Below are 21,923 nucleotides of genomic sequence, written 5' to 3'. Positions count from 1 at the left end.
ATTAGTTGGCCATACGTTTGTGGGTCTAGTTCTGGGGTTTCTATTCTATTCCATTGGTCTATGTGTCTGTTTTTGTGCCACATAGTATTGATTTTAAAGACCATATGAGTATTTGTTCCCCCAAAGAGCCAGCTTTAATGACAGTTCTTGTTAGGAATGATGTCCTGCAGTTATGGTTACAATATTATGCTGAATGGGCCTCTACTTGAAAATAATGGTTAGACGGTCCTTAAATTTCATCTTGCCAAGACCTGAACAAGAGATGCACACTCTAACCTTCCTTTTTCAATTCACATATTATTCCACTATTATCTGTGAGTTAAAAGGATAAGGGATTATTTTTTGGAGCATGGCAATGGCTACTCTTCACAGTAGGAGGGATTCCTGGATACTGAGCATCGGACTTTTTCTCTCTTTGTCAGAGATTTTGTCAAAATCAACTTTTGATGATTATCCAAACCAAGGACAATGCTTTACATTTGTGTAAGACTGTACTTTTCTGAGTGCATGTTTTTTTGAGGAGGCCCTCCTAGTGACTCCTTAAAGTAGACAGGGAAGAAGAGGAAACCAGGGTCCTGCAAAGTTGAGTGCCTTGTACAAAGTCACCATTGTTTGCCTTTTGTTCTTTTCATTTACACCAGAAAGCAGAGTGGCTGTATCTATGTAGATTCCTTTTACAATTCAGTAGAATAAAATCACACTAATAGCTAACATTTATATAATACTGTCCGGTTTACAGATAAGTGTTTTCATATGCATTATTTAATCTTTAATCTATTGTGAGAGGTATTATCATCTGCATCCCCGTTTTACACATGGAGAAACCAAGGCTCAGAGATCTCATGTGACATTGGCCTAGGCCTTGTCAGACCTAGGACTGAACGCCTGCCCTTGGATTCCTATTCTATTCACTTACCTTGACCCATGCTGCCCAAATACCTCTCCAATCCAAGAATTACTTCATATTCAGCTATTTGACAGCATGTGATTGCCTTCTGGGAGAAAGACCCATCATGGTTTTTTTTGGGTGGGTGGGGTGGGGGGGATAGTGACATTTGTTTACATTATATCCCTCAGTAGCAGAGAGAGGTAACTCAGAAAATAGAGCTAATCCACATTTAGTTAACTCTGAGTTTCGTTTCTACTTAACCTTAATATATGTCTGCTACTAGCAGTGGGTCAAAGACAAAAATAAATAAATAAATAAATAAGAATATTTTAAATTTTGTTTGATTTGATCCATTTTGCTATTTAAGATTTTTGCCCTATCTGTTTCTCATCAGGCAGCTAATTTTTTAAATTGTGCCCTTTTTTGTAATCTAGAACTTAATACGCATTCTGAGAACCCAAGCACCTATTTAGGCACAAGTGTTAGATTTGCTCATCGCTGAGAGCACGGCACTGTCATCATTCCTATTTTATAAATGAAGAGACTAAGGCTTGGAGAAGTAATGTGCCAAGGTCCCTTAGCGAAGTAACAGAAGGTATGGGAATTGAACCTAGAGCTGTCTGACCACACTCGACTGCCTCCTTGTGGCTTGCCTCAAAACTGGGATACAGCATAGAGCTACATTGCCCAATGGAAATGTAATGAGAGCCAGAATCTGTGACTTAAAATTTTCAAGCAGCCATATTTCAGAATATAAAAAGGTGGAATTAGCATAATAATGCATTCTATTTAACCCTGTATATCCAAAATATTGTCATTTTAGTGTGTAATTCGTATTAAAAATTAATTTTAAAATTGAACACGTAAAAATATTACTGAGCTAGTGTGTATTTCTTTACAATTAATCTTTGAAACCCAGTGTATGTTTCTTACTTTCAGACTAGTCACATTTCAAGTGTTCAGTAACCACGTGTGGTTAGTGGCTGCTGTATTGCACAGCATAGACCTTTATTAATGACTTTGACTTTGAGAGAAATTAAGTCTTTGTCCATGCCAGAAGCTCTAAATAAAATGTGATTCTGTCAGACCATCCCAGAAATCGTGTGGCACTGAGGACAAATGTCACTTGAATTCTTGGAATTATATGACATATAGCTTTAGACCTGTTCATAGCAATAGATTTCAATGAATGCTATCCAAATATATTTGGCCTCTTTCATGACCATTTCACTGGACTTTGAAGCTAATCTATTATGATTCTGTGCAGCATATGTACAGTGTGACAGATTGATAAGGAGCAGCTATCCATGCCAGCATTCTTAATTTATATTAATTATTGTTGGCTTTGCTTGAAGCCTAAAACATAAAAGAAAATAGGCAAGATTAGCATAAACTTTTCATGGTTGAAAAGAGCAGAAGTCCCTGATGGCTCAAGAGAATATAATCGAATATTTACATTCAGGGCGTAGGAAAATATTTTTGTGACAGCTTGGGGAAAATAGCTGCTAGTGTTTGTTACTGAAACAGAATGTGAAAAGACCCTCTTAAAGAATTATATAGCATACCTCCCTCATTGCCAGAACTGCCTTCTATTCACATGAGAGGATTTGGGTGTTAATGGGTATTATAATAAATATTATAATCCAAATTTAGAAGAAAGTGAAATGGGATATCCAATAATTGAACTATATATAAGTTGAATTTGGGAAAAAATTTGTTTGATTTTCTTTAGTCTGGTCCTTTAGAAAATTAAATTCTGAAGAATAAAAGGACATGGAAAGAAGGGTGACCATTATCTTTGAATAAATTTAAATGTTTGGGATAAATTTCTTTATAGCTTTGATACTAGCTCCACCACCTTTTATTTTATAAAAAGGAATTGATACATTCAAGATGGTAGTTCTCTTCTCTCCTCTTCAACTGAAGCCTCTGGGAATTCAAAATGCCAGCCCATTGGATAAAGAAAAGCTTTTGGAGTTCCTTTCTGCTACATTAGGATGTCAGCTTTGGGTGGGCAAGTTCTGCACCCTTTCCTTCTAGTGAAATCTCACTCCTTGCCCCCACCGCCATGGTGATCTGTTAGTATTCATGGTACTTCCAACCTTATTTATGTGTAGTCTCAATCCCATTACAGCCCCTCCCCAACTTAATCAGTCACCCACTTCTTCTGCCAGCTTTACCCCTGGACCCTCTGGTTCTACTCTACCTCGGGCACCCACCAACATGGCCATGCCATGGGATTTTTACACAGACCTTTTTACTTTGTATCACCTAAATTCTGATGTTCCTCTTTGACCTTAACCTCTTACCTCTCCCCCCCTCTTACCTTTCACCCTCTGTCGTCCCTACTAACCCTCTGATGGGGTCATGATTTTGACCTGCCACCTTCTAGCTCTTCTCTGTGTTCAATTGTCTTCTTTAAAAAAATTTTTTTTACGTTTATTCATTTTTGAAAGACAGAGACAGAGACAGAGCTCAAGCAGGGGTGGAGCAGAGAGAGAGGAGGACACAGAGTCTGAAGCAGGCTCCAGGCTCTGAGTTGTCAGCACAGAGCCCGAAGTGGAGCTCGAACTCACCAACCACGAGATCATAACCTGAGCCGAAGTCGGATGCTCAACTGACTGAGCCACCCAGGCACCCTCCAAGTTGTCTTCTTTTAAGACCTTAGTATTGTTGTGCCTTCCACGACCAGTGTTACTCCCCTCTTACTCCCTCATTCCTACCGACCCTGCTCTTCTCCATTATTAGAATCTTTGTTCTCTCTGATTTTTATATTCATAATTTATAATCTCATCTCTAATTTATCTATTTTACTCATGCATGTGACATCAACATAGACTCTTTCACATCTTGACTATCATTTACTTGCCCGATGAGGCTCCTAACTCAGTGTACCCCATTGCCTGCATTTTGCTTTCTGTAGATCAATATTTTTTCAATTCGTTTTCATTATTAGCCCCCACCCTCACCCTCGAAGCCTTTTAAAGCATTTTTTCCTAATCACCTCCATCCCTAATGAATACTCAAGAATAAGATTTGTTACGTAGGGGTTGAGCTTTGGGAGACCACAAACCATTGTCCTATCTAATTTTATTTTTTATATGTAATCTAATATTGTTTTCACAGCACTACCTCCAATCCAAGAAGCAATTTTCACCTCTGTCAGGAATGTATGCTCTAGACTGTCATGTAATCTGTCAAGCGTTAGGGATGAAAAACAAAGCTAACAAAACTCTGAAGAGAGCATTGTGAAACCAAACAGGGTCAGGAGTTAAAGCTGCTAGAGATTCATCCCTTATGATCCTATAATATCTCCTTTTTTTTTTCCTTTTCCTAATACATGTATCCTTCTTCCCCTCCTCCGTGTTCATAAACACACGCAGAAGATGATCCCTTCTTTTACTAAGAACATTCAAGTCATTCAGGGTCAATTTTTTCAGCTTCCCTTCTTCCTATCTCAAAATTCCCTGCAAGTCGACAGACTATCTCTTCTTTTACTCTTCCAAGGGAGGAGACACTGTCTTGCCTCCTTAACAAGGCCAGTGTTTACATCTTATTTATGTGTTGTTTATTTGTATTTTTTTTAGGTTGTGGCATAATTACCATGGAAAAAATTCACAAATCTGTATTTTGACAATTCTATATACTTTCATAATTACCTCCAGGACAACATAGAACATTCCCATCACTCCAGAAAGACCCCTCATGCCTCTTTCCAGTAATTTCTCCCCCCTCGAGGCAGTCATTCTGATTCTTTTCACCATAGATTAGTTTAGCCTGTTTTAGAGCTTCATCGAAAGTTGATCCTTAATATGTACTTTTTGGCTTCTGGATATTTTTACTCATCATAGTGTTTTGAGTCTTATTCATGTGGTTCCATATTACATTTTTTTATTGCGGAGTAGTATTCCATCGTGTTAATATACTGTAATTTTGTTTATCCATTTTCTTGTGGCTGAATACTTGGTTTGTTTGCAGGTTTGAGTGATTATGAATATTCACGTTATGACTATTCAGGTCCCCCAGTCTTTGTACGTTCATTTCTTGTAGGTAAATGTCTAGGAGTAGAATTGTGGGTAAGTAAATGTATCTTTAATGTTTTAAGAATCTGCCAAACTGTCCTTCAGAGTAATTGTACCACTTGCACTCCTATCAACAATGGTGAGAGATCCATATGCTTCATACCCTAACATTTGGTATTGTCAGTCTTTTTTATTTTAGCCATTAGTAGGCATTAGTGCAAAATCCACATGTGTTCTTGATTTTGTTTCTTTCCCCTTCCCCCATGCATTATTGTGGGCTGTCTCTTAGGTCTTCAGATTTTTCCCATTCCACAAATTTCTGTATCCCACTCCCCCACACAAGGTTCCTCCAGAGAATCTTTCTCAGTTCAGCTATTCCCTCAAGCTGTTCTCCTAACTCTTTCTGAAATTTCTCTTGTCAATTGGCAAGAATGGTTAGCATTTGGTGCTTCTCCTTCCTCCTCACCTGTTCGTTCAGCTCTCATTCCCCTGATGTCTCTGAAGTGAAGAATATGACAATGTTGGCCTCCTCCTGTTTTGAAGCTCTTTATTTCATTTTTTCCTTCTATTTCTTACAGCTGCTCCTCTCCCACCTTCCCTATAAATCGAGGGGTGCCTGAGAGATTCACTGATTGCCCATTATGTACACACACAGAGTCCAAATGTCTTAGCATTTAGGACTTTCCATAAATGCTGCCACTTTCCTGCATCTTTCCTACCGCCCTCCCATGCCGTGTGAACCGCAGTGCATAGCCGCACTGGCCTCTTGTCAACGAATGTGAAATACAAGCCTGCAAACTTCATTTGAGGGAATATCACGGAGGTTTTAAAGTGAGAACTCTCCTAGTGTATCTAAAATATGGTTTCATTTGCATTTTTATCTTCCGTTCAATGTTTGCACGGAACTGAATTATCTGGGAAATAATGAGAATGTTTACCTATTTCCTCAAGATTTGAAAGTTATTTGTATATAAACAGATTGCTAATTGTTAAAATATTTTTCTAAGTATCTCTCCCCCACCAAAGCTCTATTCATTCATGCTGGGATTGCTAAATGAATTGAGCATGAGTGAGTTGTTTTAAACCCACAGTATGGTTTGCAAAGAAGCGTCCCTTTCCTCAATCCTTTCTTTGCTGTAATGGCTGCAGTAAACACTGGTGAGGCCAGAAGACAGTCTGTGCAGGAAGCACTGTGAGGGAGAGCAAGCTTTACGGGACCCCTCGTTTTATTTACATTCTCTTAAAGAATTGGAATGTTTTTTCTCTCCCTGCATAAATATTTCTGACAGAGGATAACTAAACATGCCAGACTGCTTTGTCAAGTGCTAGAGTATCCAGCGGTCTCCCCTGTCCTGAAAATTATCCCCGCTCCTTTAAGCTTCACCATCGTTCCCTGCCCCCATTTGCAGTCTGGTCTCCTTAAGATCCTGTGCCAGGTGCTGACTTGGAGCAGCTCTTCACTGGAGATGTAGCTTAAAGAAGGTACAAGTCAATTTATAAGAATAAAAGAAATGAACAAGGAAGTGTTGAATCACTACACTGTACCCCTGAAGCCAATATAACACTATGTTAACTAACTGGAATTAAAATAAAAACTTGAGGGACGCCCGGGTGGCTGTCGGTTAAACGTCCAACTTTGGCTCAGGTAATGATCTCACGGTTCGTGAGTTCAAGCCCTGTATTGGGCTGTGTGCTGACAGCTCAGAGCGTGGAGCCTGCTTTGGATTCTGTCTCCCCCTCTCTCCGCCCCTCCCCCACTTGCTCTCTCTCTCTCTCTCTCTCTCTCCCTCTCTCCAAAAATGAATAAACATTTGTAAAAGTTAAAAAAAAACTTTCGAAAAAGAGGGAAATGAGGGTAACCATTGGAAATTTCTCCTAGCATGCATTATGTTACCTTAGGGGACCAAACATCTCAATTTTTTTATCTTAAATCCAGTAGATCAATTTTGTCCTGACACCGAGGCTAAATTTGGAATGTGAGTTGTTAAAGATCGTCAAAGGCTTTCAAGTCTATCTTTAGCCCTGTGTGAGCCAGGAGGGGAAACACGAAGGGCAGAAAGAGGAATATGCATGTTCTCTACTTATCTGTGGCCTGCAGGGTCAGGCCAGGAAGCTCCATGGGGGCATGAAGCTTGCCTTATAGTCTTCCTCCCGTGTTCCCCTCCCTTGAGGACCCAGCCTGCTGCTTTCATACGGTACCACCTGTCTGCCGGGAAGCATTGCAGGGCTCTCTGCCCCCCAACCTTTCTGCTACCTCTCCTCCAACAGGTGACTAGCCTGTGAATAACTGACACTTGAATGATGAATTACTAAGCTCTTCCTCAGGCCTCACACACCTGCCCGCTCAGGGTGGGCAGGGGACAGGCACTATCACTCTCCCATTACAGACGGAACCGGGCTGCCAGGGTTGGGAGCAGTAAGCTCTGTGAAGTGGGAACTCAGTAGCCAGCACTTTCTGTTACATCTGTCACGCTGTGTCTGCATCTCTCCTCAGGACCAGGAGCTGTAGAACTTAGTGCGTTTGGATCTATACCCACGTAGCAATGTGTGACCTTGGGAAAACAATTTTATTTTTCGCTGCCTCTAATTACTCACTTACACAGTGGAAATAATACTGTGACTTGTTTTCATGAGTACTAAACATGAGAATGCATATAAGTACTTAACATAGGACCTAGACCCCCGTGAAGACGAAATAAGTTTTAGCTGTTATTAATTATTAGCCCAGGGACATAATTCCCCACTGCCAATTTGAAGCTCAGCTTCTTGGTATAAAATTAATAATGAATCAGAAGTAGATAACGCATTTTCCACCCCTGCGATTGAACAGCTTTGGGCAATATTCAACCTCCTTGAGACTCAGTCTCCTTTCTGAAATAAGGGCTGGGAGCAGGCGGTCCCCTAAATCTCTGTAGCTGCAAGAATCTGTGGTTTTAACTATGACTCCAAGTTTCTGATCCCTTCAGTGCAGGGGAAGAGAAAGACCAGAAAGGAACTTGCAAGTCCCTTTTCTCTTCAGATGGAGTAGAAGCACTGGGACAGCATTCTGTTTGTGCTGAGAAGTAAATTGTGAGGCATCCGGTGGCAATTCCAGATGGGAATCTGGCCGAAACGTTGAGGAGCGTGTAGAGCTAACATTTACTGCGTCTGCCCTTGTGCCAGACACTTCTCCAAGCCTGGGTGCCTTTACTGCACCCTAACAGGAGCCTGGCGGGTAGGGATCTGTGTGCACGTTTCACAGGTTTGGCCACTGAGGCTCGTGGCGGTAGACCATCTAATCCAGGTCCTACAGCTAATGAGGGCAGCGCTGGGATTTAGACAGCAGTCAGCCTGAGCCTAAAACCAGGAATGTGCATTCATCAATTGCATCACCACAGTGACCCCTTGTCTATGGGGTAAATGAATCCTGGCTAAATCAGGCTATACTCAGCTGTCTTCTTCTCCAGGTACCACACTGGGAGCATTGTTTCTATGCATTCCTTCAAATCATGGAAGGGCTTAGCAGAGATATTGTGTGAGCTCCGAAGTGATGCTGGCTTAGGAGTATTTCCCTTCACTTCCTACTCACCTTCGTGCACTCGTGGCACAGAACTGGCTCCGTACGTGCGGGGGCAGGGGCACGATGGGGCAGGCATCCTGCTTTGGGGTTCAGGGCAGCCACCTCATGGAGCTGATCAAGACATCAAGAGCCTTCTATAGCAGTGAAAGGGGAGGGGTCCCAGATGAACATTTCCTCAAGACCTACGCTGTGCCAGCTCCTGCATGAGGTCTTTTATGTGAACTGTGTCTCCATCTCTGCTGCTCTGTAACTAGATAGCGTCAGAACTTTCCACCATTCTGTTCCTCAGTTTTTAGCTGGGGAGAGAGGTGTTAAAGGCAACCAAAGATTGACGGCTCGCACCGCACAGCGTGGGCACCCTAACTGCCTCCCAGTTGTGGCTGCATTGACCTCAATCTAATCCTGCAAACCCACCTGTGTTGCGGAGGGTGTGAGGTACAGGTGATCTACTCTCTGAATGCTAATTACAGTGATCATAGTTTTGAATTGAAGAAAAAAATTTCTTCATCACCACATAATATGAATCTGTTCTCCAGACAGTTTTCCTGTGTGGCTTCCATAAAAACTCAGTTTTTATGTAGAACTACTAGCGTGAACACCAGTAAACTAGATACTATATTTCCAGGGCATTGCCTAGAGATGTGCTCAGTAAACCTGAACATAAAAGAGGCTGCACAAAGTAAGATCCAGTAGAACCATAGAAAATACCAATAGTAGAACCATAGAAAAATGTATGCATTGAAAAGATCATCTGTCAAACATTTACAACTTGACTTTTACAATTCAGTTTTTCAGAAGAGCTGGTCAAGTCTATATGTTCCCCCCAACCCTAAAAAAAAAATCATCTTTTTTCCTTTGTGAGAGACATCATTTTGGGACACAACCACAACACAACACTCCAACAATGGAATAGTAATTAAGGGAGCTCCCCAGCACTCCCAAGTTCACACGGTGGTTAATGGGAAATTTTACTGCTGCCAAGTGGATTGCCAATTCCATTTATTTCTGTTGCTGGCATTTCCTAAATTCTCCCAAAATGTCAATACTTTTTCAAAGCAAGCATCTGCTTTTAGTTTAAATGAATATGTCATGAGATTTTAGACAGGAATCCAAAAAGTTTTCTAAATTGACAAACTTAACAGGTCCTTAATTACTAAAAGAAAATATGGTGAAGCCTTATTTGCTTTTGCTAAATATCTGTCATTGAGATGGAGCCAGGAAAGTGAGATGATGCAAATGTTTTTACTTAACACATGAGAAAAACAGCCCCACTGCTATATAACCAAAGGGAAAATTCCCTGTGAAGCTACAAATGTTTAATGGCAAAATTTGCACATTATGAGCAAGATCTAATTTCTACTTAATGTTTCTCTCATGAAATCAATGATGAAGATGTTATTGGTCCCGGGAAGCCCTTTTCAGGACTTTTAGCCTTTTGGAAGGTCCTGGGGGGAACTTGAGAGAGTAGAGTTTTGCTTGCAGATTATTAGGAGATTTTTATTTATGTTGTGATGCCCGCATGGAGGACACAGAAACTAAGACTTGGATGCGGAATAGAGGCATCCACAACAGAGCTTCGATGACAGAGAAACCGCCTCTTCCCATTGCAGTATTTCTCAGTGCCCCCTCCACCTGCCCCCACTTCCAGCCTCCCCATCATCTGGCCAAATCAACTGGCCACTGTGACTGTGTCTTTGGCTCTGATTGTCCCCGGGGAGTCTTCTTTCTTCCTAGCTTTCATCATCCTCTTATATTTCGCCTTATATCCAGGATCAATTGAACAGGCAAATCCCACACAGAGCCAGGGCAGAGTTTCTTAAAGCATAGGCTCAAGACCGCCCCCCTCAGCAGAATCACCTAAGGCGCTTATTAAGAATATTGATTCCTGAGCCCTAGCCTGGACATACTGAATCTTAGGAGGCCTGGGATTCTGCATCTAACTGAACACGCAATGATTCTTAGGCACTAAAATTTGAGGACTACTGATCTAGGGGAAAAGGGAAGACAAAATATTTTAGATCATCGGTCATCCACTAGTGCAGTCTCTTGATACTTCCTTATTTGGTGAATAAGGAAATGGAGGATGCTGAGAGCAATAAATATCACCTGATCCCGGACAGTTTTACCAACTCCCAGCTTCTCTTACCTATGTAAGGATCCCTAATAGTTCGACCAGTGCCAGTTGAACCCCCTAATGGGAGCTCTGACAGACCTTAGTGTGACATGAGTTTCCAAAGGGATTCAGACTGTTCCTTTCTGTGACTTCTAACCGAAGGTATGCCCATGGGGTATGTGCTAAGGTTTGATTTTATCCATTTACTCACCAGTTATGGGCTACTTAATTCAAGCTTTTTCTATGTAATTCAGAGAAACAACCTGTGGACTTGGTTACTTCAATCACATGCTTGGTCAGTTCAGAGGCAAATGGTATTTCCATATTTTTCCCCTTTTGAATCAACCTGTCAATTTAGTCTAAACGGCTAGCAGAGTAGTCCTGTATAGATGGGGCTTACATTGAAAATGGGCTTCTGATTTCCCAAAACTGCTTATGATGGATCCAAAATGAATGTATTAGTAGGTTTTAATACTGGCCCAGGGGTGAGCTGTACTGTGGGAGTACATAGTAATTCCCGCTATTAAGAAATTTTATAATGTCTATTTGAAATCTTCTGCCTCTTTTATATCTTTTCATATGGGGATAACTGCCTAAACCTTTCTTTTCTAAGAAGCTTTCCTGGCTTTACTGAGGAAGAGGCTCGGAATTGCTCCTGATTCTTTCTTGCCCAAATATTCACCTTTAGCAACCACCCCTAAAAATTCAGACCCACTCCTTTAAGCGGTTCGGGCATCAGCTGAGTGGATTCGGAACCATCATCCTGCAATTGCAGTCTTTTCAGCTTGGTGTTTGGCTTCGAATGAGGTTTCCATGGGTAGCGACTGTTTCTTACAAGTGTGATTGTACATTTAGGGCAACATATTCATTTGGGTATTTAATTATGATTTAAGTTGTATTAAAAATCTATTATGGTATCAGAGGGAAAAAACACTCTGGTGTCTAGCTCTTGATTTTTTGTGAATAGTTTGAAATGTAGACGTATATTACTTTTGAGGAAATTTCAAAAAACACTACATTCTCCTTGATTTTAAAATTAACTAAACGAAGAAGAGGGAGATAGGTTTTAATGGGTGATTTTGGAAACATTGAACAAGATAGTAAAAACCAAAATATATATATAGTACCTACTGTGTATCTCAGACAGAGGGAGGTCTGATAATTTGCCCAAAGAAACACAGCTAGTAAATGGTAAGAGAACTTGAAGGCAGTCTATCTGGTTTTTGAGTCTGTGCTTTTTTTTTTTTTTAATTTTTTTTAATGTTTATTTCTTGAGAGAGAAACAGAGTGTAAGTGGGGGAGGGGCAGAGAGAGAGGGACACACAGATCTGAAGCAGGCTCCGGGCTCTGAGCTGTCGGCATGGAGCATGACGTGGGGCTCGAACTCATGAACTGGGAGATCGTGACCTGAGCTGGCATCGGACACTTAACTGACTGAGCCACCCAGGCACGCCTTGAGTCTGTGCTTTTAACTGCTATGCAGAGTTAAGGTGGTGAAGCTGCTTTAGCTGTGCCTGGTAAGTAGGAAGTGCTCAATAAATAAAAAACTGTACTTGTAATTTTCTTATGCTTCTAAAGTTTGAAATGCTTCTGTCTTCCTTAGGATTGCTTCTCTAATATTGAAAGAGCTGTAGAAATGGAGATATAAAATGAATGATTATATTACCCACCTCTGTCAAATTTGATTAGAATACCAAGATGCTTATTTAAGGTTTACAAAGATCTAGGAATAAAATAGTAAAACCACAGTTATAAAAATTAATTTAGGGGGCGCCTGGGTGGCGCAGTCGGTTAAGCGCCCGACTTCAGCCAGGTCACGATCTCGCGGTCCGTGACTTCGAGCCCCGCGTCGGGCTCTGGGCTGATGGCTCAGAGCCTGGAGCCTGTTTCCGATTCTGTGTCTCCCTCTCTCTCTGCCCCTCCCCCATTCATGTTCTGTCTCTCTCTGTCCCAAAAATAAATAAATGTTGAAAAAAAAATTAATTTAGCAATTATTGAATTTCTACTATGTACAGGTCACTTTACTAAAATTATTGAACTTCTACTGTGTACAGATCGCTAGTATAAAAGAAGTAAGGTTAATAAGACATGGGTCTTGCCTGTGAAGGAGCGTAAAACCTAGTAATGGTCCCAGAGTGCCCAACATTTAAGAGAGTAGATGCAGAAGTGTTGAGGGTGGCCTTTCCACGGAACGGGACACATGTGAAGTTCTGAATTAGAATCCTGGTGTCACAGTAGCTGTGTGCTGGAAGGCACATCACTTAGCTCTCCAAATCTCAGTTTATTCGTGTTGGGGTATAGTTGCTGGTATTGTTTTCTAAATCTTAAAAATGGAAATACTGATGCCTAATTCATTATACTTAGGGAGAATTAAAATGAATAATGCAAAAGAATCACTTACGGGGTCCTTAGCAGAGAGTAAAGGTTCAGCAAATAGCTATCAGGAAATGGGAAGCCTTAACAACTTGCCTACATGGCCACTCCCTGGTGGACAGACGCTCCTTCCTTGGGAGGCAGGGGCAGGGGTGCTTCGCGTGCTGTGCCAGGGTCTTGGAGAAGAAAATGAGTTGGAGCTCAGTCACCCTTTAAATATTGACCTGAAGAACAATGGGCAGCTGCCCCTTTGGAGGCCATAACAGGGCTTCCAGACGGCTGTTCCCCTGCCATCTTTTTCCTTACAGAGATACATAAAGAAAACTATAAGAAAGGCAGCACATGTATGTTTTCTAATTTTGTTATATGTTTAGTAGATCTGATGAGGGATCATGCTTTGAGCTTGTGAGTCAGCTGGTGATAATCCATTGCACAGGGAAAACATCATTGAGTGGAGGGGAGGGGAAAGCCATCTGTGAAGTGTCAGGCATGAATACCAGGCTGAGAGGCCATGAGACCTATATGAGGCCTTCCTTTTCACTTGGGACCAGGGCAAATCACTGAGGCCCTCTGAGTCTCATTTCCCACTAGTTTACGTCAAGGAGGATGGATTATAGCCATAATTCTCAAATCTGAACGGCTGTCATATTCATATGGAGAGTTTCCTCTTAAGAAGCCCAGCCTAAGAACAAAAAGGTCTTTTTAGAAGCACCTTAAGTGATTTTAAAGTACACTGAGGGTAGAAAAGCAACGGAGTCGGTTATCTCTCAGGTTCTGTAGGATAAATGCCAAAGTCCACCCAGTCTGGCTGGACTAGTGTGTACCTGGTTATGTTTGGAATGTTGGTCAGAACCATATTATGGAAGGTTTTAAACGGTCTATCTGTATGCAGCAGGGCATTAATGAAGATTTTTATATAAAGGAATGGGTTGAAAGCAGCGCTGTAGAAAATATGTATTTGTCAGTTATCTGCGTGTAGTAGAAGGAGAAGAAAGAGGGGACTAGAAGCAGGTTGTGAACTAAGGTGTTAGCAAGCAAAACTGAGTAAGGTGTAGTCTATTCAATAGAATTATAGTAATATGGTCACCGATTTTTAATTAATATGAGGCAATTAGTAGAGAAACATGGCTGTAATGTGGATTGGAAAAGGGATGCCTCTGAAACAAGAAATGAGTTGAAGTGAAGTTCAGTTCTCACGTGGTAATGTATGACCAAAGAAAGTACTGTTGAGATTAATCCTCTGTAAGTTATTATGTCAAAACCACACCTATTTCACAAGCTTCCACCAAAGGCTGAGCAAAAAGAGAGACTACAGAAGAAATGCCTCTTCTTACCATTTCTTTCCCTTTCAGAAACAAAACAACAACAAAATTATTGCTTACCAATTCCTCGGGCTTTTGTAAAAACGTTTAAAAATATCTGTTAAGGTGGCATGTGCCTGACACCTGTTGGGGTCTAATGACTCTCAAAGGCTCCCAGGGGAAAGCAGAATCACCCGAGAATGCAGAGCCAAGAGGAAATGTCCTTTCTGCCTGGTCTTTGCATCTTGCAATACTCCTGTACTAAACAAAATTACATGATGAGCTATTTTTCTGAAAATGTGTCAGTCCCTCAAGAGAATAATAGAGGTACAGCTTTCCATAAAGAATCAAGCTCCCTGGGGCACCTGGCTCAGTCAGTTAAGCGTCCGACTTCGACTCAGGTCATGATCTCACGGTTTGTGAGTTCGAGCCCCACTTTGGGCTCTGTGCTGACAGCTCAGAGCCTGGAGTCTGCTTCGGATTCTGTGTCTCATTCTTTCTCTGCCCCTACCCAACTTGTGCTCTGTCTCTCTTTGTCTTTCTAAAATAAATAAATGTAAAAAAAAAAAAAAAAAAGAATCAAGCTCCCTGTGAATAACTGTGATGCTAACTTTTCCACTGTGTCATATGGTAATGGACAGCCTCAAGTATTTAGATTCCTAGATGTCATTAAGTGGCCATTAATCTCACTGAAATCATATATAAAAAGTTTGAGCTGCCGTTCTAACTGATGTGAGCCTGACCAATGAGAATCATTAAGTCTTTCCTGTCAAATTGTTGTGGGTTTTTTTCCTGCTGATTTTGAAGACTATCCAAGCTCAATTATGTCCCGGGGAACTCAATCTTCAGCTTTAATTTCCTAAATCCAAATCTTTTTGTGGATTTTGGGAGGATTTCCAAATTAATGTTAATAAAGATTTATGAAATCCTTGGCAAAAGAGTTCTGCTAAGCATGAGATCAATAGTCAAATTATCAAGATTAAAAAAATAAGCTTTACTTTACAAGCGCCCGTGGAAGAAGTACCTCAAGGTATATTCTAGATTAAAAACGCAAAGTGTGTAAACATCCTGGACTTCCATAGAGCGTAACAGACGCTCTTTAAATGTTTGTTGACTAAATGATTGAATCAATAAAAAAAAGCAGCACTAAGACAGCTGTGATGCAAATTTCTTATAACCCTGCAACTTGCAAGCCACATCCCAAAGATAATCCACTGAAGGACGCAGGTGTTTCACCTTGACATCAGGGGCAGGAGTGTGCATCAGGAAGAGCCCGGTTAGCTCTGCCCCCAGTAAGAAGAGGAGTGCATGGACAGCCACCTCCCTTAGGAAATGGCTAACACGTAATAGTTAATGATAGATGCTTGCTAAACCCAACAGTTAAATGGAAGGTCTTTGCTGGAAACATGTCTTTTTTTTCAAGGTCTATGATAGAAGCCTCCTTTCTAGGTAAAATCGCCTTGTAGCATGCTGCTTCTAGTACTTGGAACTGACGCTTGTGGAGTCAATATTAGTTTTTCCTCTACAGATCTTCATCCTACAGAGACTGAAGCCATAGGGGGCTTGCAGCAGGAGCTACACTGCGCTGTCTTTGCTAATTTATGGAGCAATTCTGCTGAAATCTCAGTATGCGAACAAATTACCAGAGAATCTTTTTTAAATGTAGGGTTTGATTCAGGAGGTCTGAATGGGGCCAGAAGCTTTGCATTTCTAACAAGCTCCTGGTGGTGGTGATGATACTGGTCTAGGACTCACACTTGGAGCAGCAATGTCATGAGAGGTGGGTTTCTAAGTAGTTAGAAGAAGCAGATGTGGTGTGAAGGAAAAGCACTGGATCTCGACCCAGAAGACTGGTTATATGAACACGATGAGTCACTTGACTTTTCTGAATCCACGTTTTCTCATTAGAAAAATGAATATGATAGGACAGTAAACACCTGCTGTGTGGGATTGTTGTGAAAATTTATAATGTTATGCGAAAATTGACCAGAGTCTATATGGTACATTGCTGAGTGATTGGTGACCCTAAATAGTGAAAACATAGGCACATAAATCTATAGTGGTAACTGGTAAAGATGGGGGGACTCTTAAGCTGTGTGCTTTCTATACTTCCAGGGATTCTATTTTTTTATTCCACTGCTTAGCAAGTGTCCAGTGTTTGTGAAATTGTATTTGTAGCAAAGTTGATCACTGCCACTGTGTATTTTTGGCTTCAAAATGTCGATATCAGGATAATGACCCGGTGTTTCCCCCATGGCACTAGCAGGAAAGAGAACTGCTACCCAAAACATTGGTAACAACTTTGGGGCCTCGAGTCCTCTTCGAACCGGAAATAATTACTTTCAAGAAAAGACTAAAATGGAGAAGACAGAACCAGCCCAGATTTTCAATGAAAATGTGATGAATAAAATAGCTGATCGTTCTTTGCCAGCCAGTAGTCACAGTATCTCCTAACTTCACAAATTATGTATAAATGGATCCCTCTTCAATGTAAAAGCAAAGGTTCACATGAGCAGTTTGGCTGGCTTGTGCCTGACGGGTGGCTCGGCCACCGTGGCACCCAGCCAGGGGCTCAGCACATCGTTCACATCATTGTAAACCGGCTCCCTCGAGTGCCTCCACATTGCTCCTCTGGTGGTCAAGCTTTCTGGTTAACAAACTTGTAACATATTAATATCTTTTTTTAAGTTTATTTATTTATTTAGAGACAGAGAATGGACAAGGGGCAGAGAGAGAAAGAGAGAGAGAATCCCAAGCAGGCTCCACACTGTCAGTGCAGAGCCCAACGCAGGACTCAAACTCACGAACCATGAGATCATGACCCGAGCCGAAACCAAGAGTTGGACGCTTAACTGAGTGAGCCACCCAGGCACCCCAAAACTTGTAAAATATTAAATAAAACTCTCAAAAAGTGTAGAGCAGGAAATAGAAGGTAGAAAAATCAGTGAATAACCTGCAGCATCATTTACATCTCTTTCCACTTAGAATTCAGAGACAGAAACTGTTAGTACCTTGAGACAATCTAGTTTAATTCATTTGCAATGTAATCCAGAGGGAATCAGTAATCTTTGCTAAAAGAAATGAGATTTTACATCTAATCAGAGGATTTAAACACAGTGTTATTAAAAGATGTTGTTTTAGGGGTGCCTGGGTGGCGCAGTCGGTGGAGCGTCCGACTTCAGCCAGGTCACGATCTCGCGGTCCGTGAGTTCAAGCCCCGTGTCGGGCTCTGGGCTGATGGCTCAGAGCCTGGAGCCTGTTTCCGATTCTGTGTCTCCCTCTCTCTCTGCCCCTCCCCCGTTCATGCTCTGTCTCTCTCTGTCCCAAAAATAAATAAACGTCGAAAAAAAATTTTTTTTTTAAAAAAGATGTTGTTTTTTCCCTCTTTATGACCTCCAGGTCCCAGGAGAAAAAAGAAGAGGCTATCACCTTATTGAAGGATTCCATTAAATACGGTCCAGAGTTTGCAGATGCATATTCAAGCTTAGCTTCATTGCTGGCCGAGCAGGTAATTGTTTCCTTTGAACTTCACATATTTTTAAAAAATGTTTATTGTTGAGGAGTACCTGGGTGACTCAGTCAGTTATATGTCTGACTCTTGATTTCAGTTCCAGTCACGATGTCACAGTTCATGAGTTTGAGCCCAACATCGGACTCTGTGCTGACAGCATGGAGCCTGCTTAGGATTCTCTGTTTCTCCCTTTCTCTGCCACGCCCCCACTTGCCCTCTCTCTGTCTCTCAAAAAAAAAAAAAACGTAAAAGTTTTTGCTGTTGAATATATAAATTAATATTACCCAGATTTTGGTACCAGTGAGTCAGTTTGTAACCCCATATTGAACAACTAATTTCTATGTCTGTTTTCTTCTTGACAGAAATTATAAGCCTGGCTTCTTACCCCAATACTCTCTGTGTACTGAAGGTAGCCTTTAGACAAAGATTAGAGGTCATTAGAGGTCATTCATGTATTCTATATCACTTTGGGGAAAAATCTCTCAAGAATAATACACGGTATTTGCTAGTTTTATTGCTATTTCTTATATTTTTCTGGGGACTTGCTAATGGAGTCAGATCTCCAAACTCAATGTGGAACCAATTACTGATAATAGATCCTGTGTCTCAATACCTGTTAAAAGATCGCAGAGGCTTATAGAACAGGCTCTGAAGAGATAACATTTCTCATGGTATACAGGGATATTCTTATTCCCCTTCTCTCTTCACTTGTGTCTAAATGAGTGGATACTATTTTTCAGTGTTCTGGATGCATGCCCCCTGCTAAGGGGATACAAGCATAAACTGTCTTCTCTAAATTGATGATGCAGTTTTGTTGACACATATAAGTGCCCTCAATAGACAGTGGATTCTGCTATCACACAATTGGCCAGATTGTCTTTAAAATCAAAGTCAACACCTTCAAAAGATGCCCTGCAGCATTCAGTTGGCTTAACTGTAATGAATGATTTGATACTGATACATGATTTGATATCAGTTACATAGATGTGCAATTTGCATTCAAAAAAATTTGGATGTTTCAACAGGAAGCAAATTTAGAACTTTCTGTAGATATTTAAGTGTCAGAAATGATAAGACTAGTTCTCATGCTCTAATATTCTCTGTATAGTATAGGTGGGCTTTAGACAGAAGCTCAGGTCTGTCTGTGGTGGGCGATTTCAATGCATGTTTTAGCATAGTGGTTAAGCTGATGTGATGATGATTGTGTTCTGTTATACACTGGCAGTCCTCAGCTACCTTTGGCTTGTGTTGAAGCAGACACTGTGGGAACTTTCTGCTTAACCAACTGAGCCACCCAGGGACCCTTGGACACTGTGGGAACCTTCTGAAACAAAGATTGACTGTCTTCATCCCTTTTTCTCACCTCATCCTGGCTCGTTCGTTTTCATAAGACCTTTATCCTCCCCTCCCTCCCCCCGCCCCACCCTGTCTGGCTGGGTGTCTGGCAGTTACTCACACATGCCAAGCATGCTTCTCTCTTGGAGCCTCTGCACTAACTGTTTCCTTTGTCTGCAAGTTTTCTCTCAGACATCTTAGGGTATCCTTCCTCACGTCATGCCGGTTTCTCTGCAATGTTACCATATCCGAGGGGTTGTCTGCAATTACCCTTCTTAACTAGCAACCTCACCCTGACTGACCACCATGTTCTCTTTCACCTTGCCCTGCCTTATGTTTCCCAAAAGTGTTTATCACCATCTAACATATATGTTTGTCTATGATCCTTCTCCCACCACTAGAATATTTAACTCATGAGAATGACCATCTCTTCTACTCATGGCTGTTTCCTAGTGTCTGTCACGTTATATGCAATCAATAAATTTTGAGTGAATAAATGAATCCATATGAACTGGAGAGCATATGGTCCCTCCAATCCAGTATATAGCCTAAATTTTATTCTTACATTACAGTAGAACTAAGCCTGTGGGCCACACTGTTTTGCAATTGATCATACCTATAGGCGATGATTTTGTCCTACACGGAGCGACAGTATGAGGACCACTGTGAGAAATTATTCTTTGTAACCATAGAGTCAGGTGTGGGGTTGAGGACAGCACATGCTGCATCATTCAGTGGCTTCTTTATGAGGACTCAGGAGAAATTTCTCTCATCTCACTGTTAGGAAAGGCTCAGCTTCTCCTGAGTTACAAGCTTTTTGCTTTATTTTTAATCTAATGCAGGAAAAAATCTTGGAAATTCTGAAAAGGGTCAAGTGTATTTCCATCCCCCTTTCCCCATCCTCTAACAACCATTTAGACTGTATATTCTGCTCTTCTCTATGTGCTGCTTTTACTCCTGGGTTTATCATTTTCCTTATTTTATTCAGTTTTTGTTTTCAATTTTTATTTTCTATTATTTTTCTTGGATGTTTTCAATTTTTAAAAGCTACCTCAATTTCTTCGTGGAATAATGAAGTATAAGTAAGTAAATACAGTTGACTCTTGAACAATGAGGGGGTTAGGGGCACTGACCACCTGCACAGTTGAAAATCCACATACTGACTCCCCCAAAACTTAACTACTAAAAGCCTGTTGTTGACTGGAAGCCTTACCAATAACATAAATAGTTGATTACATGTATTTTGTATATTGTATGTATTATATACTGTATTCTTATAACAAAGTAAGCTAGGGAAAAGAAAATGTTATTAAGAAAATCATAAGGAAAAAACACTTACGGCACTGTGCTATATTTATCGAAAAAAAATCCACGTATAAGTGGACCCACACTGTTCATACCTATGTTGTTCAAGGGTCAACTGTAAATAAAGCATTCCACCAATAGTGCCCACTTCATATCTTTTTTTCCCCAACTCACCAGGACAGATAATAAACATTTAACTGTTCCTTCTTGATGAAAATTATGCTTAAAGTAAGTAATTATACTTAAGTAAGATAAATTATATTGTCATTTACCTAAGACCAGTGATAACACAGTATGTTATTTTGGGGGGAGTTTTTTACAGATATGAGTAGAACTTGTATATATTCATATACTTCTGTCTTCTTAAAATGCCGTCTTTTCTTTATCCCCTATAAGTCCTGCCGAGTTTTCAAGATCCAATTCAACTCCCACATCTTCCTCCGAAATTTCTCCACCTCCCCTTCTCGTGGGGAGTCATGTTTCCTCAGAGCTCCTTTTTAAAAAAAAATGTTTATTTATTTATTTTGAGAGAGAGAGAGAAAGAGAGAGAGTGCACACAAGTTGGGGAAGGGCAGAGAGGGAGGGAGAGAGAATCCCAAGCAGGGATCCGCACTGTCAGCCCAGAGCCTAACTTGGGGCTCAATCCCACGAACCGTGAGATCATGACCTAAACTGAAACCAAGAGTTAGATGCTTAACTGACTGAGTCACCCAGGCACCCCTCCTCGGGGCTCCTATAATGTTAATGGGAACACATACCAACATGCAAACCAATCACATATTTTTATTTCTTGAGTTAATATCTTGAACTATAATCTAAGCAATTTTTCAGGTTTATTTTCTTCACAAGACCGTAAGTTATTTTAAGAAAAGCAGCGTCTTCTTTAGATACCTATTTCTTTTCCAGGGCTTAGGATAGTTTACTGTGTAATGCAGTCATTCAGTGTGTCTTCACTTGATTTACTTTGGGATTCAGTTACTCTGTAGTGTGATACTAAGAGCAATTGACAGGGGACTAGGAGACCTAGTTCTAGACCTTACTCCATAGTTAACCAACTACACAGACTTGGGTGAGGAGTACTTTACCTCTCTGGGCCCCAGTTTCCAAATATGAAAATTGATAAATATTCTAGATGATCTTTACTGCATCTATGGCATTAACATTTTGAGTGCCTGAAATTAATCTTCTTTAACGTCAACTAAGTGATTTTTAGTCCTTTTTTCTGACATTCTTCGTATTAACTACCCTTTCTAGATATTTCACTTGGCAATTCGTTAGAATTGTTCTTTACCATTTTTTTTATTCGAGTACAATTAACATACACTGTTACGTTAGCTTCGGGTGCACAATATAGTGATTGAATAATGCTATACATTACTCAGTGCTCAGCAGTATACGTGTACTCTCAATGCCCTTAGTGCCAAGGCATTTTTTAATGAGTACTCTATGGTTCCACTGTAATTAGTACTATTGTTTATATACAAATACAGCATTAATATGTTAATACTGTGAAAA

At 40.8% G+C, this 21,923-nt stretch overlaps 1 protein-coding gene across 4 annotated transcripts in view; it reads left to right on the top strand.

Moving 5' to 3' along the window:
- TMTC1 (transmembrane O-mannosyltransferase targeting cadherins 1) overlaps positions 1-21,923 on the top strand; it is a 285,364-nt gene that overhangs the window by 229,644 nt on the left and 33,797 nt on the right. For all 4 annotated transcript variants that reach the window (XM_045462494.1, XM_045462496.1, XM_045462493.1 and 1 more), the window contains one exon: positions 17,657-17,765. In XM_045462494.1, coding sequence (XP_045318450.1) covers positions 17,657-17,765 — 109 coding nt within the window. The remainder of the gene's footprint in view (positions 1-17,656; positions 17,766-21,923) is intronic.

The sequence above is a fragment of the Leopardus geoffroyi genome, chromosome B4 (assembly GCF_018350155.1).
Source record: "Leopardus geoffroyi isolate Oge1 chromosome B4, O.geoffroyi_Oge1_pat1.0, whole genome shotgun sequence".
NCBI lineage: Eukaryota > Metazoa > Chordata > Mammalia > Carnivora > Felidae > Leopardus > Leopardus geoffroyi.
This window is presented reverse-complemented; position numbering and strand designations above follow the sequence as displayed.